Raw genomic sequence first — 16,819 nt, forward strand, 5'->3', positions numbered from 1 at the left:
GCCTATCCACATGGATAATGTGTTGGGGGGAAAAAACGTTGTTAAAGTGCTTTTCTTATCCCACCAATTCAACCTAAACCCTGACATACAGTCGTTTTTAAAGTGTAATAGGATGCTGTATCCAGATACTAGATCCCCATTGTCTCACCGTACTCACTTGTCACAGAGGCTGATCTTGTTAAGAAAGGTTCCTTAGGATAGCTGGGGTTCTTTAGCAAACCGAAAATATTTTCTGCATCGATCAACTTCTACGCCACTACTCAGTTTGCTCCTCTTTCTTTCAGTCCATCTGTATCTCTCCTCTCTTACTCTCTCACACATGCAACACTTCTGCATTAATTTGCTTTTATGCAAAGTAAGGAGAACTACAAGTGCAACTCGACATGCTGTAAGTGCCTGCTTCCATTTCATCTGTAATATCGCAGCCTGTCCACATGCTAACCTAATGTACCACGGTCACCTGGAGGATAGGCCTAAGGGCCTGAATACAGAGAGGTCAACCATGAGGTCAGATAGTAGGTAGTGGCATGGACCTACAGTGTGTGGCCGTCCCAAATGGCAGCCTATTCCCTACATAGTGCCCTACTTTTGTCCAGAGCCATATGGGCCCTGGTCAAAAGTAGTGCACTATATATGGTATAGGGTGCCATTTGGGACGGACACACACTGTGTAGGTCCATGCCACTATCTACTATCTGACCTCATGGTTGAGGGTAGTGGGGGGAACTCACCCCAGCAGGCCGGCCCCAGAGGGCAGCATGGGCACCGTCTCTATCCCAGGGGCCCCCAGGGGCCCAGGCGTCCTGACACAGTCGCAACCTGTCTAGCAGGGTCAGGGTCCTCCTTGAAACTCCATCAGTAACCTCATTCTCTGTCCTCACCGTGCCACTCACACCTCTAGAGACATTGGCACAACAAGGGGTAATTAGAGGCTCCATAATATGCTGTTACAGCATACAGGGGCGGTTTACCAGCCTAGTCCTGTACTAAAAAGCAAGTAAGATTTAAAATGCCTTTTAATCCAGGACGACGTTTAATCAGTGTCCTGGAAACCGCCACAGAGCTTGTATAAAACTGAGATCTATACCCCGAGTAGGTCCCATCCATGGGGTGGAGAAAAGATCCTCACCTGTGAGAGTCATCCTTCTTATCCTGATCTTCCAGTCCCCTCATCATCCCAGACTAAAGAGGATACCACAGAAACATAGTTGTACAGAATGTTTAGTGTATGCCAACCGCAAATAGATTACGATTAAATCCAATATATCAACATTAAAGATTTTTTTTAAAGAACATTAGAAAAAAATTGCCATTTGAAAAAGTTATTCTGGAATAGAAGAGTGATTACATCCTTCTTCAACACACATTTAAAGGGATAGTTCACCCAAAATACATTATTTTGTCATTAAAAAGGGTTACTTACTGTTAATAGGCCCTATATGGCTGTTTTCAAAGTAGCTGTGACTTTGTGGCTTCCCTTCAGCCTGACAGAAACTCCACAGATCTCTTCATGTTGTAACCTTGTGCCAACAGATTGTCCTTTCACATTCTAACTACGTTGCTCAACAATTTATCTTATTGGTGAAAAATTACAGGGTAAAAAAAATCCTAATGCAGACTTCGTACCTTAGCAACATAGCATTTCGCTGTTCCGTCAGAAGTATATATTGTGTCGACGCTTTACCTGCCTCTACCACACTCGACTACACACCTTGACATTTGATGTTGCACTTTCACTTGCTCACAAGTTCTCAACTTATTTTTGTTTTCTCATTCTCTCCTCCTCCATCTCCCACCCCCCCCACGTGGTTAACCTTGCTAACACATTTAACATAGAAAGAAATGAGTCTGCTTAGCCTTTTTTTCTCAAGACCTGAATAATACTGATCTCCCTCTCTTTTACTCACAGACAAATCTGTGTGTTGCACTTTATAGAGGTGAAAACACAGACAAAATGGATTCACAGTCACTGCCATTTAAAAGCTGAGTCAGGGAAGTGGTGTGAGTATGGTGGGTGAGATGGTGTGAGATGGTGAATAAAAGATGGAATTCTAAGTGTAAGTGTACAACAGCATTTTCTGTTCAAATAATGGGTACAATACCCTCTACATATAAACAAACCATGCACCCTGTCACAGACAACATCAATTGTACCAATCAACATCAGTTGCACCAGCTGTGTTTGAGCTCAATGGTTAAATGTACTGTATGTGTATGAAAAATATCAAATTCAGCGGGAGACTGACACTTTATTTTGTGTTTTTACTTGTATCACACGCAACCTTTTAGAAAGCATCGAGTTGCATTTGGTCAACACCAGAGATGTACTGCGACATCATCTCACACCACTGTGGTAACTTCCTGCTGCATCATTTGTGCTGAAATAGAAACCGTCCTACACCAACAGCTACAGGAAGTAGAGAAACTAAATGTCACAGGTACGCTTAATAGATTAAAACATATTGTTAAAAATAATTATATTCAAACAATTGATAGAAACAAGGAGCACAGAAAGCAATGTCATGAAAAACAAATCCATAATTAGAATTGATTATAAATAGTAAGTCATAAAATGCTATATTATACTTTTTCCCCCATTTTATTTACAGTAGTTATGTCACTGCATCAGCAGATGAATCAGATATTCATCATCTTTGTTACCCTGCCATGCCCTCTATACTTTGTCATTTCAGTCTAAAATCATCAACTATATGACTCAACAGAGCTAGTTGGCATGCTGACAGCTCAGTGTCTGTAGGTCTCTCCCTCAGAAGGAAAAGTATGATCATTCTAGTGTGTATTGCTATAAACTCCATCTGTGGGAACTGTCAAAAGACAGACCAATACACACAGTAGGAGTCAGGAGGTGGGTTTATGTCAAACAGAGGTTGGAGAGGAGAGAGAAGTTAGTAAAGTGCAAACTAAAGGGAGAAAATCCAAAACAGACAGTAGAGCACAGTCCAGGTTAATGTATGGAACTCTGCTTCCAGACTGAAGCCAAGTGATGGGTTGGAGCCGGCCGGTCTCTCATTAGTTATTCTACCTCCGCCTTCCCTGACTCCGCCTTCCCTGACTCCGCCTTCCCTGACTCCGCCTTCCCTGACTCCGCCTTCCCTGACTCCGCCTTCCCTGACTCCGCCTTCCCTGACTCCGCCTTCCCTGACTCCGCCTTCCCTGACTCCGCCTTCCCTGACTCCGCCTTCCCTGACTCCGCCTTCCCTGACTCCGCCTTCCCTGACTCCGCCTTCCCTGACTCCGCCTTCCCTGACTCCGCCTTCCCTGACTCCGCCTTCCCTGCAGCTCCAGAGCTCTGATTTGTCTGTTTCTCTTCGGCTTTGCTGTTAATCTTCTCATGCTCCCGTTTCACCATCTCTTCCAGCTCCACCTTGGAGAAAGAGAGATAATGGAGAGAGGGAGAGTGAGAATGGTGAGCGAAAAAGAGAAGAAAAAAAGACTACTTTAAGATTTCAAGAACTTTCATCGAATTCAACCATCTCTGTCTCACTCTTATCACGAATGGGTCCATAGAATATGGGTATTTACTAAGCATGTACAGTATATTTACCTTCCATCCCAGTAGCTCAGCAAGTGCCAAGCATCCATCATCACATGTACTAATATGAGCCACATCCCTGAGAGAGACAAATCATAACCAATTAATATTCATCAGCAAAACTTCCAACACCATCTCCACCATCATCATTATCACTGTAGTTCAAGTGAAAGTGATAGCTTCTCGCCTGTATGCTTTCGCTGAGTCAAAGTCCATCCCTCCGCCAATACCAATCATCCCTAATAGAGGATCTGCCTACAGGGAGACGCAGACAGACAGATATACACATTAAAATACAGAGGTGGATAGAGGAAGGAAAGTCTAATGCAAATCCAGAGGGACAGGACAGAGGACTTACACCGCCTGCTTTCTCCAGGTTAATGAGTAGTCTGGGGCAGCTGTTTGAAACCCTGCAAACACAAACATATATTCCATCACACACCATTTATGAGCTTGTTGATGCTTGAGTACATGGCTGAAGAGGACAAATGTTGAAACGCAACACTATACCAATATAGTAGTCTATCAGATAACATTATAATCATGGTTCTGTGAAGAGTCAGACAGAAAGACTCACCTGCCAACCAGAGCAGCAAAGGGCTGAACCTGCAGGGAGGTCCCCATTATAATCAGCAGATCACAGCGAGGAAAGTCCTGGAGGAGAAAAGAAACAGGAGACGACGGTAACAGGAACCAGTACTGTGCCTTTCATTATGGTTCATCACTTCATTAAGGGTGTACACACTCAAATCTGCACATTCATGGAAAAGACAGAGGCACCTAAGTAGTCTATCAAGTCAACACCCAGACCACACTCACCACGGTCATTGAGGTGAAGAACCTCTTCGGTAGATTCTCACCAAAGAAAACAATATCTGAAAATGGAGAACAAGGAGAAATCAAGTATTTTACAAAGAAAGTGTAATAAACAGGTATGAACTTTGAACTATAAGGAACTGAAAAGGGAGAGAGCATATTCAAGTAAGGAGGGATAAGAAGTAAAAGGAAATGACAAGGCAGTCACTCACCTGGTTTCACCAGATTGCTGCACTTGTCACATTTGGGGATGTCATCCGAGAAGATTTTCTCTGCGGGTCAGAGGTAAACAAGATTAGAATGCAACACTTATTTTAATAGCACGAACACCTCCTTTTAAGTGACAACTTAATTAGCATATCCATGTAAATGAGTGTCTGCCTAGGTGGTATAACAGCGTTTTGTTAAACCACCCCAGTTAGATATTACCGTACCACATACACTAACCTTTCATCCAGTCCAAGTCGTACTCTTTGCGGCACATAAAGCTGACACAGTGTGAGGTGTAGAAGGTGCCATGGGCTTCAATCAGGTCCTCTCCCTCCAGTCCTGCTACACGTTCCAGGGTGTCAATATTCTGCACAGGCAGAAATGGACGACCCCAATAACACTTCAATACAGGCTGTAGGTGACTAAGTCAGACACAGAACAAAGGATATGAAAGAATACCGAACCTGTGAGTAGCAGCGTTTGAGTAGCCCCTTGTCCTTCAGCAACTTGATGAAGTAGTGACATACAGTGGGCTTAACATACAACAACAATGCTGTTAGTGATACCTAAAAATACACAGGCACCTACTGCACAATTCAGGAAATTAAGTTAAGAAAATGAAAGGCCAGAAAATAAGCTAGATCCTACCTTAAATTGTCCTGGGTACAGCTCCCTGGCCAGGGCAAAGAAGGGCTCAGGGTGTTTCTGATATAGAAAGAGGTAAATCTTGAGTGGTGATAGCAGCAAAGAACAAAATAATCTGTGCAGATCGTTAGTGTAGCAAGCTAATTACTTTCTTAAGCCAAAAGAATCCGACAGAAAGTTTCAGACCTTAAAGTAGTCTATCTGGAAGATAGCCTCAGGGTATGGCAAGCTGTACTTCTGCAGGTTAGCATAGAGCCCCGTGTCTGGGGAGCGGAAGTCAGGGATCCCAGCCGCTGAGGGGGACAGAGGGGCAGTGTCATCATCACAAAAGCGGTGGGTACATTATACACACAATTTAGAGGGAAATCTATTTGTATTTGGGCTAAGTGTCTTATTTGTCCAACAAAACAGGCCTAGACTAATTATGTTATGTTCAGCCCACAGTTATGGAAGAGGGGAGTTACTCACATGTAGAGATCCCTGCCCCCACCATACAGATTATGTTTTTGCCTGTGGAGGATAGAGGAGCAGAGAGAATCCTTTAACTTCCTGGATTGTACCGTTTGTTAACCAATGAAGCAGTATCACATAGTCAGGTAGTTGTAGTAACATACTTAAATATTGGTATGTTGTTCAGCAAATTATATGGCCTCAGGCTAGACAGATGATGTTATTCCTAATACAGTCTATTTTCTTGTGTTGACTAATGGCACATGTACACTAGACCTAGATGCTGACAGATGCACTGTTTGCTGGGCTACATAATCATCAACCCCTACATGAAATGTGTACACACTGGGTTAGAAATTAATAATATACTCACATTTGCCACTCTGTATGTAACTGGCCACCCCCTCAAGAGTCAGCTCATCCAAAACCTTCTCTCCAGATATGCCCAAGGTTTTAGAGAAGAGATTGCGCAGGAAATCCACTGTACGAAATAAACAAATAATTATTCTGATGAAAATATGAGACTTTGGTGTTGACAGCAAAACCTTGAGGTTTTTGACACCTACTCTCTGTGTCCCCTGATGCTTCGCCGTCGTCACTGCTATCGTCTGACTGCTCCTAGCAGAAATCATGAGGAAATTCAGTGTAAACATGGAAACATTAGTTTGATCAAGAACATTACAATATAATCCTTGCTTGGTTTTATGCACATCATAAGAAGCTATACATTGTATTGCATGCCAATACAGTGTCGGTGTGTCAACATGTCAATGGATGCAGAATACACAGTCTACGATTGGTGACAAGTCATGACAGGTTCTCTACTAACCGTGTGCCTGACAAACTAGTCGTGACAACTAGCTACTAGCTAGTTATTGGCTAACGTTAGCCAGCCAGGTATCCATTCATAGGGCAAGGCATGCACACACACTGACAATTCCTAACCACAGATGTAGTATTTCTTACCTCTGGTTCAGGGGTGTTGTCCTCGACCTCTTCTCGGTTAGAAGATTCTGGAAAATACGAAACAAATCCATGTCATGTTACTATTTACAAGTAGCTAACCACAATGCTGAACGCTTTAGTTGACTAGCTTTACCTAGGCAGCTAGCTAGCAAGCTACATTAGCTAGCTGGCTGGCTCCACTTAATTTTCAAGCAAAGGCCAGTCCAAGATGAAAAAAGGTATACCTGGTACATCAGACATTTATTCGTCTAGACTAATCCTACACAGATGTGTATGCTATTGTGTGTGTTGCTCCCGTTTGTTTAACTTAACTTGCTAAATATGCAAGTTGATTCGTACAGTTGCGATATGATTGTTGTTGTCCGTCGCGAATTAATTCCGTGTTGCTAACTTCCGCATAAGAACTATTCCAACAAGAAACAAGCACATGCGCACGCGTTGCCCTACTTTTGCAGATCGCGGTTGGATTTATATATTAACCGAGCTGTTTTGTATCGTGCAAGTAAAACACAATCGGTTACATTGTCATCATTTAGCAAAGATAAGCAAATAATATCACTGAGATGACTCAATATGGTTATATGTACCTGCAGAAGTAGTTTAAGCATGAGCTCATGACAGCATTTTTTTGTTACAGTATGATTGCAACAGTATATCATGTAGTTAATACACAATTACCTCAATCTACAAAATATGTTCATCCCTCTGTTTACCTCTTGAATGGTTATTCCTATTATTCAACCGCACCTTTAAGGTCTCCTCTCCACTCTTCAGTCTCAAAGGATTATAGGATTTACATCCCTCACTTATAGTTAATAAGATTCACACACGTTTTAAAATGCTAACCATAACATCTGTCCATTTGGTTTTCTGTGTCTGCTCTATAAATGTCTGTATTGATCCAGATGTACAACACGAAGCATACTTTACAAATAAATATTTAATTGCGTCACCAATACAATGTATAATAATAATCCGTACCATCATCATATATACAGTACCACACCTACTCATTCCAGGGTTTTTCTTTATTTTTACTATGTTCTACATTGTAGAATAATAGTGAAGATATCAAAACTATTAAATAACACATATAGAATCATGTAGTAATCAAAAAAGTGTTAAACAAATCAAATTATATTTGAGATTCTTCAAAGTAGCCACCCTTTACCTTGATGACAGCTTTGCACACTCTTGGCATTCTCTCAACCAGATTCATGAGGTAGTCACCTGGAATGCATTTCAATTTAGGTGTGCCTTAAAAGTTCATTAGTGTAATTTCTTTCCTTCTTAACGAGTTTGAGCCAGTCAGTTGTGTTGTGACAAGGTAGGGTTGGTATACACAAGATAGCCCTATTTGGTAAAAGACCAAGTCCATATTATGCCAAGAACAGCTCAAATAAGCAAAGAGAAATGACAGTCCATTAATACTTTAAGATATGAAGTTCAGTCAATACAGAACATTTCTAAAACATTGAAAGTTTCTTCAAGTGCAGTCGCAAAAACCATCAACGCTATGATAAAACTGTCTCTAATGAGGATCGCCACATGAAAGGAAGACCCAGAGTTACCTCTGCTGCAGAGGATAAGTTCATTAGAGTTACCAGCCTCAGAAATGACATCCCAAATGCTTCCCAGAGGAGAATGCGTGAATCAGGCCTTCATGGTCAAATTGCTGCAAAGAAACCACTACTAAAAGACACCAATAAGAAGAGACTTGCTTGGGCCAAGAAACATGAGCAATGGACATTAGACCGGTGGAAATCTGTCCTTTGGTCTGATGAGTCCAAATTTGAGATTTTTGGTTCCAACAGCTGTGTCTTTGTGAGACACAGAGTAGGTGAACGGATGATCAATGCATGTGTGGTTTCCACCGTGAAGCTTGGAGGTGTGATGGTGCTTTGCTGATGACATGTCTGTGATTTATTTAGAATTCAAGGCACACTTAATCAGCATGGCTACAACAGCATTCTGCAACGATACGCCATCCCATCTGGTTTGTGCTTTTTGGGACTATCACTTGCATTCCAGGTAATTTTGATTGCTTAAGGAGGACAATGATGCTCAACAAATAAGTAAAACACTTATCTGTGCATTTTGATTTTTTTCATCAGTGAGGTTCTACATCACAAACTAAATTGGCATCCCTCCCAGCCTGTTTGTCTGTGTGAGTGTTAGTTAAAGAGACAGAAAGAGAGTGAATACGATCAGACTGCTTGTATGTGCATTTGTCACCATGCCCAAATTTAATTGTGCCTCTCCACTTCTCTAGTCTGTCTTTGAGGTCCTGACTTTATCTGTGTCTAGGCCTCTATCCGTGTCCGGGAGTCTGTCTGTGTGGGGCTGTAGGTCAGGCTGTGGTCGTACACAACAGCAGTAACATGGCAGTGAGGAAGCATCTCCTCCAGCAGGATGGCGACCAGCCCAGGGTTCTGGAGCCTGGGGAGGGAGGACACATCCAGCCACCGCAGACCCCTGATACAAACCTTCCTTCTCTTCCTCTTGTGTATCAATTAATGAAGTTAAGGAGTCCATTGACCCCTATATATACATATGCTAATATATCTTAGGCAACTGCCATGAGGAGGTGCATGGACATTTGAGTGATTTTGTCTCTTTCTCAATGAATCTTCCCTTGATTCCTTGTGTCCTCTCTCCTCACCTTCTTCTCAAAACACATGGGAGGAGAAGGTCCAAAGAGAGGGACCTTGTATTTTTTTCCTCCAATACATTTTAAGGACGAAGCGAGTGGGTGAGTGTACCTCAGCTTCTGCAGTGTGGCCAGGCCCCCCATAGAGATTCAGGGACAGTTGGAAATGTCCAGCTCCTCCAGGGTGTCCTGGGAGATATGGAGGCGGGACAGGAACCAGTCATCCACCACAGCGCAGCCACTCACAGAGAGAGTAAGCAGCCCCAGCTGTATCAATGAGAGAGAGAGAGAGAGAGAGAGAGAGAGAGAGAGAGAGAGAGAGAGAGAGAGAGAGAGAGAGAGAGAGAGAGAGAGAGAGAGAGAGAGAGAGAGAGAGAGAGAGAGAGAGAGAGAGAGAGAGAGAGAGAGAGAGAGAAGAGAAAAAAGGAGTTACGTTTTACAGCACAGAGCAGTGGTTCACAAACTTTTCCATTCCGGGGATCACCAAATCACTGCCGAAAGCTTGAGGACCACCATCCGCAGAGTCGTATAACTTTTTAACATAAAATCATGCGGTCAAATTTAGAGTACATTTTATCAGTGAATGTAACAGAATAAAGGCCTATTATAATTTTTTGAATCAATTTTCATTGTGAAAAGTAATGTAACATTTCGTATAATACCATTAATACTCCCAACTGTTATTTATTGTTTTAAAAAAACCTGTGGGAAAACAGGTTGAATACCACTGGCATAGGGTACAGTAGTGGCCAAAAGTTTTGAGAATAACACAAATATTAACTTCCACAAAGTTTTCTGCTTCAGTGTCTTTAGATATTTTTGTCAGATGTTACTATGGAATACTGAAGTATAATTACAAGCATTTCATAAGTGTCAAAGGCTTTTATTGACAATTATATGAAGTTGATGCAAAGAGTCAATATTTGCAGTGCTGACCCTTCTTTTTCAAGACCTCTGCAATCCGCCCTGGCATGCTGTCAATAAACTTCTGGGCCACATCCTGACTGATGGCAGCCCATTCTTGCATAATCAATGCTTGGAGTTTTTCAGAATTTATGGATTTTTGTTTGTCCACCCGCCTCTTGAGGATTGACCACAAGTTCTCAATGGGATTAAGGTCTGGGAAGTTTATTGGCCATGGACCCAAAATATCGATGTTTTGTTCCCCCGAGCCACTTATGGCAAGGTGCACCATCATGCTGGAAATGGCATTGTTTGTCACCAAACTGTTCCTGGATGGTTGGGCGAAGTTGCTCTCGGAGGATGTGTTGGTACCATTCTTTATTCATGGCTGTGTTCTTAGGCAAAAGTGTGAGTGAGCCCACTCCCTTGGCTGAGAAGCAACCCCACACATGAATGGTCTCAGGATGCTTTACTGTTGGCATGACACAGGACTGATGGTAGCGCTCACCTTGTCTTCTCCAGACAAGCTTTTTTCCTGGGTGCCCCAAACAATCGTAAAGGGGATTCATCAGAGAAAATGACTTTACCCCAGTCCTCAGCAGTCCAATCCCTGTACCTTTTGCAGAATATCAGTCTGTCCCTGATGTTTTCCCTGGAGAGAAGTGGCTTCTTTGCTGCCCTTCTTAACAACAGGCCATCCTCCAAAATCTTCGCCTCACTGTGCGTGCAGATGCACTCACACCTGCCTGCTGCCATTCCTGAGCTAGCTCTGTACTGGTTGTGCCCCGATCCCGCAGCTAAATCAACTTTAGGAGACGGTCCTGGCGCTTGCTGGACTTTCTTGGGCGCCCTGAAGCCTTCTTCACAACAATTGAACCGCTCTCCTTGAAGTTCTTGATGATCCGATAAATGGTTGATTTAGGTGCAATCTTACTGGCAGCAATATCCTTGCCCGTGAAGCCCTTTATGTGCAAAGCAATGATGACGGCACGTGTTTCCTTGCAGGCAACCATGGTTGACAGAGGAAGAACAATGATTCCAAGCACCACCCTCCTTTTGAAGCTTCCAGTCTGTTTATCGAACTCAATCAGCATGACAGAGTGATCTCCAGCCTTGTCCTCGTCAACACTCACACCTGTGTTAACTAGAGAATCACTGACATGATGTCAGCTGGTCCTTTTGTGGCAGGGCTGAAATGCAGTGGCCATGTTTTTTAGGGATTCAGTTCATTTGCATGGCGAAGAGGGCCTTTGCAATTAATTACAATTCATCTGATCACTCTTCATAACATTCTGGAGTATATGTAAATTGCCATCATACAAACTGAGGCAGCAGACTTTATGAAAATTAATATTTGTGTCATTCTCAAAACTTTTGGCCACGACTGTACATAAATAAAAATACATATAAACCAAAATGCAAAGTTACCCATGAATATTTATGAAGGGTAACTTGCTTATTGATCCTGCATTGTAAAATAAATACAAATCCCCACCCCCCAGACATGAATAAAGTGGTATGTACCCAGGTTTTCCAGGCCTGTGTAGTTAATGAGTGTGTTGCTGACATCCACTTCCTCTATGGCGCTGTCCCGGCGGTTCATGATATCCCAGTTGAACTTCCCTCCTCTGTCTGATCGGAACCACTCTGACTGTCATGCAAACTTGGAGGGACAACAGACTAGTCATCACTAACAACAAGTGAGCGACACAGTGATCAGCAAATAGAACAACAACAAAAAACATCCAAATGCACGACAAAAAAAGCACACTAATACTCACCAACAGGTCAAAAAGGGGGCATGAACAGGCAGTTATGGGCAGCCCAAAATGGCATAACAGTTACCTGAATCCTCCCTTGAGGCTAAGGATGTAATAAGCAGCTGCAACGTTGTCCACATAGTTCTGCTGGGTGTAACCATAGAAACTGTGAGGGTAAAGAAACAGGGGCTGGGCTGAGGGCAATGTTTATGGAGTTGGGACAGTCAGTTCCACTTCGCTCCCTACACATTCGCCTTAGCCCTAACCCTTCATTGCATGCAGATCTAAAGGGTCTGGATAGAAAAAGCAGCGTTGGAGCGTCCACCATTTTGCTCACCAACGCCTTACAGATCGTGCATTGAAGGGTAATGCGCAAGGGGGAGGGATAGGGAACGATTTGGGACCGGAAGATAACACACATTAATCTTAGACCATGGCGTGCTGATAGAAATGCATGTAGCTAGAATAATCTGTGTGTTTTCCTGTTACACATACAAATTCTTCTGACGTAGACCTCGGTTCTTGAACCAGAAGTTCCAGCTGAGGAGAGTCTCGATGTCATGGAAATGCTGGCTCAGGAAGAGGAGGAGCCTGGCTTGTAGTGAGGGCGGAGCCACAGGGATAGAGCTTGCGTAACGCGATGTGGCGACCAAGAGGGTCACCTGACTACAGCTTCGCCGCATCAACTGACAGACAGATACAAAGGACATGGACAGTGAGAAAGAAGAGAGACAAATGCACAATGCAAAGGAGAGGGAATCTACTAGGCATGTTGATATGCTGTAACCATAAACCCAAGAGTGGTGAGAGGAGTGCTTTAGTTTGCACCTCCACTCTCATCCGTGTGTGATGTCACATTATTTGGATTTGGACTTCATAGATCAGTTCCTGTTCCTGTTCCTGGAGGGCCTCACGTATGTGTAGAGTTTTGCACTCCAAAAAGGTTTTGTTGTTGATTTGATTAGCTAGTTACTTTTCAGCTCTCAACGGCCCACCCTGCTCTAGTGTGGAGGACCAATCATATCACTCGATCCCCAAAAGTATATGATTAGACATCACATCTATTTTATTGATCATCTTGAAAAATGTGACAGGTAGGACCTTTCTAGACGTCCACCACTAATTTGTCTGTGACACTATAAAACAACATTTGAGCAGGCAGAGGTGAGAAGACCATTTCACTGGGGTCATAGCTACGTGCTATGTGCGAGGAAAGTCTCACAAAAAGTCTCACAAAAAGTGCAACTGGTGATTTCACCAAATTATACGTTGTACAACCCTTGCCTTCAAGAAGCTATTGTAATTTGGCACCAAGGTATGTCGTGATTTAGGCCTTTCCATAATAAATGAGGCCTGATACTCCATCATCACAGATATTGTTGTTGTTGAATCATTCTCTTTGGCAATAGCACTAGACATTCTGTGAATCTGTTTAGTCTCTGCCCTTTCCTCTCAATGTCTCCTACCTAGACCACAGCCCAAATAACTTGAAGAATGACAGTAAGGTAAGCTATTATTAACCGTCTGAGAGAAGGTCAGTCCCTCTAGATTAATTTTAGGATATGGAAATTGGTGGATCGGTTAATCATTTGGTGGTGCAGGACTGTAGGTGGTGTGTTGAGTGAATGATTTTAGAAAGTATGACTGGGGAATACAGGCAACATGAAGAATTGAGAGTTGCAGTAACTGAAAGAGACTGATATAATAGCCTAAGTAAGAATGTAAAAGGGAGGCAACATCTCCCCTGTCTCATTCCAATCCATTTATTCCACAATCCCATTCTCCCAATGGCTTCTCTCCATCTCCCATCATCCCCATTTCCACATACGTTGCCAGCATAGGAGAAAAACACGTCTGACAGATGAGGGGACGGCTCGATACATGGAAGAAACACTAACATCCCCTTCGTCTCTCCTCCTCTCTTCTCCCAGGGTCCACTGGGGCAGCTCCGGACCAACAGACGGCTCTCCCCTGTTGTCACTGGCAACTAGCAAATAAGATCAGCCTCGCTGGTGATTTACTCAGGTGTTGATTATAGAGGGAGAGAGATGGGAGGTGGAGGGATAGCGGTAACAGTTTACTATGGTGGGTGTACTTAAGGCATTCATAACACCGTTATGAAACCACGATCCCTTCATGAATGTTGTAGTATCATTCACAACAACCTTCATACTCAAAACCCCTTATGAATGTTGTAGTATCATTCACAACAACCTTCATACTCAAAACCCCTTATGAATGTTGTAGTATCATTCACAACAACCTTCATACTCAAAACCCCTTATGAATGTTGTTGAATAAAGAGTCGTGAAGGTTGTCATGAATGATACAGCAACACCCATAAAGGTGTTATGACTGGTTTCATGAGTGTATAATGTGTACCCCCCCTATAAAGTAAAGTGTTACCCAGAAGACTGTTAGAAAAGCATCAAATTCATTGAGAGACAAGGCAGTGTCAGTTGCATGTGATCTAAAGCCCATCATGGAGGATAACGTGTGAATGGATTTCTAATCAGTGAATTGATGAATAGATGGGTGGGTTGTTGGAATGGAACTACTGGCCCAGGAGGAGGTGGTATAGAGAGTATAGACTTCGGGGAGTAGCCTAGTCTCTGTGAATGTCTGGACATGTCTACAGACTATTGAGAGACGGTGCAAATTCAAATCTGGACCTTGAAACCAGTTTCACTGCTTTTTCCCCCCATTCTTCCCCTAATATGCGATTGATATAGAGCTGGGACACCAAGGTGTGTGCAATTCATTATCAGGTAGAACAGAAAACCATAAGTAGTCCTGACCTCATAGGGTACAACTCCCCCCCCCCCCCCCCCCCCCCGTGTATGTATCCTATACTCAGTCAGCATTGCATCTTGATACACAGGAAATGGATTTCATGGCTAATTGAGGCTAGACAGTAGTTCTCCTCATAGATTATGCATGTATGAACTACACATTGACACGTCCAGGTTACTTACTAGTCTCCAAAGTACTGGAGCATGTCTTCAATTTATTTTATTTACTGTTTATTCTGTGTTTTTGTTTATGTATGCATTTGTATGTTTTTTATACTATCCTTTTTAAAATGTGGACTGTGGGATTGCAGAGATGACAGTTGTTAATGAATGTGTTATTCACTCACACCTCGAGTGCATACTTGTTATTTCTTCATTGCCCAAGAAAATTCTGCACCAAATGTCCAACGAGAAATTGTGTCATACAGTGTTTAATAGAGTTTGTAGATCAAATGTCACAGAAATCATTGTTGGAAACATGAGAGTGCCATTCTCTGAATGCCTACTCAAAGGTCTCAAAAAGATCCACTGATCCAATTAGTGTAAAGCGGGCTGGAAAAGGCTGTGGCCTGTTGTGCCTCTCTCTCCAGCCCCAGGAAAGGGGGAGCAGAATGGGTATGAGTGGTGGATTGTGCCACTGCCTGCCTGGGAAGGAAGTCTATGGCTTCATAATGGCGGCCTGTGAGGTGTGTTGTTTTAAACCTCCCATAAGGTCACAGGGAGGCTGTAAATCTAAATCACAGCTTGAAAGATTGACAGCATGCGCGCCGCAATAGTAGTTCAGTCATGTGCATCCAGTTACCTCCTTCCATTGGAGGACAGAGAGTACCGACTGGCCACGTAGGGGGATAGGATGCACACTGTACATGATACAGTACACACACACTCACACTCACACACACAAACAATACGTCTGGTTGTTTCTCAGTGTGTTGGATGTTATTGATGCTGTTATTGAATGTCATGCAATCTATGCGTAGTGGGTGCGGAGTCAGGCGCAGGAAGCAGAGGGTAAAGGACAATGTTTTATTCCGGCGCAGGGGAAATGGTCACGCCAAAACACCAGGCGCAAATAACAAGACCGGCCCAAAACCAGGACCCAACCAGTCCGGAGGAAAAACAAAGGAAATCGCACAACCACAAACATGAACAGAGGAAAAATAAGCCCGCACAAAGAGCAGGCGGGCATACCGGCTTAAATAGCCCAACTAAAACATAAACAAGAAACAGGTGTAACCAATAAGACAAAAACAACAGAAAAGGGAAAAAGGGATCGGTGGCAGCTAGTAGAACGGTGACGACGACCGCCGAGCGCCGCCCGAACAGGAAGAGGAGCCACCTTCGGTGGGAGTCGTGACATTGAAGCTTCCCATCATTAGCTCTGACAAATTGAAAACCCTAGTCATTGGCGACTCCATTACCCACAGAATTAGACTTAAAACGAATCATCCAGAGATCATACACTGTTTACCAGGGGGCAGGGCTACCGACGTTAAGGCTAATCTGAAGATGGTGCTGGCTAAAGCTAAAACTGGCGAGTGTAGAGAGTATAGAGATATTGGTATCCACGTCGGCACCAACGATGTTAGGATGAAACAGTCAGAGGTCACCAAGCGCAACATAGCTTCAGCCTGTAAATCAGCTAGAAAGATGTGTCGGCATCGATTAATTGTCTCTGGCCCCCTCCCAGTTAGGGGGAGTGATGAGCTTTACAGCAGAGTCTCACAACTCAATCGCTGGTTGAAAACGGTTTTCTGCCCCTCCCAAAATATAGAATTTGTAGATAATTGGCCATCTTTCTGGGACTCACCCACAAACAGGACCAAGCCTGGCCTGTTGAGGAGTGACTAACTCCATCCTAGCTGGAGGGGTGCTCTCATCTAATCTACCAACATAGACAGGGCTCTAACTCTTCTAGCTCCACAATGAAATAGGGTGCAGGCCAGGCAGCAGGCTGTTAGCCAGCTTAGTGGAGTCTGCCACTAGCACAGTCAGTGTAGTCAGCTCAGCTATCCCCATTGAGACCGTGTCTGTGCCTCGACCTAGGTTGGGCAAAACTAAACATGGCAGTGTT

At 43.4% G+C, this 16,819-nt stretch overlaps 1 protein-coding gene and 1 pseudogene across 1 annotated transcript; both read right to left on the reverse strand.

The window, feature by feature from the left end:
* Window positions 1-2,236: 2,236 nt before the first annotated feature.
* On the reverse strand, window positions 2,237-7,045 carry sirt2 (sirtuin 2 (silent mating type information regulation 2, homolog) 2 (S. cerevisiae)). Its single transcript, XM_038961450.1, has 16 exons — window positions 6,865-7,045; window positions 6,641-6,687; window positions 6,241-6,292; window positions 6,048-6,155; window positions 5,693-5,734; window positions 5,411-5,517; window positions 5,228-5,284; window positions 5,044-5,112; window positions 4,817-4,946; window positions 4,582-4,641; window positions 4,373-4,428; window positions 4,131-4,207; window positions 3,912-3,963; window positions 3,741-3,808; window positions 3,566-3,632; window positions 2,237-3,385 (listed from the first exon to the last, which is right to left on the reverse strand). The coding sequence occupies exons 1-16, from the start codon at window positions 6,878-6,880 to the stop codon at window positions 3,035-3,037; spliced, it is 1,359 nt and encodes a 452-aa protein (XP_038817378.1). The 5' UTR covers window positions 6,881-7,045; the 3' UTR covers window positions 2,237-3,034.
* Window positions 7,046-8,943: 1,898 nt separating this feature from the next.
* Window positions 8,944-11,796, reverse strand: LOC120018640 (annotated as a pseudogene).
* Between the last annotated feature and the right edge of the window lie 5,023 nt (window positions 11,797-16,819).

The sequence above is a fragment of the Salvelinus namaycush genome, chromosome 23 (assembly GCF_016432855.1).
Source record: "Salvelinus namaycush isolate Seneca chromosome 23, SaNama_1.0, whole genome shotgun sequence".
Classification (NCBI taxonomy): domain Eukaryota; kingdom Metazoa; phylum Chordata; class Actinopteri; order Salmoniformes; family Salmonidae; genus Salvelinus; species Salvelinus namaycush.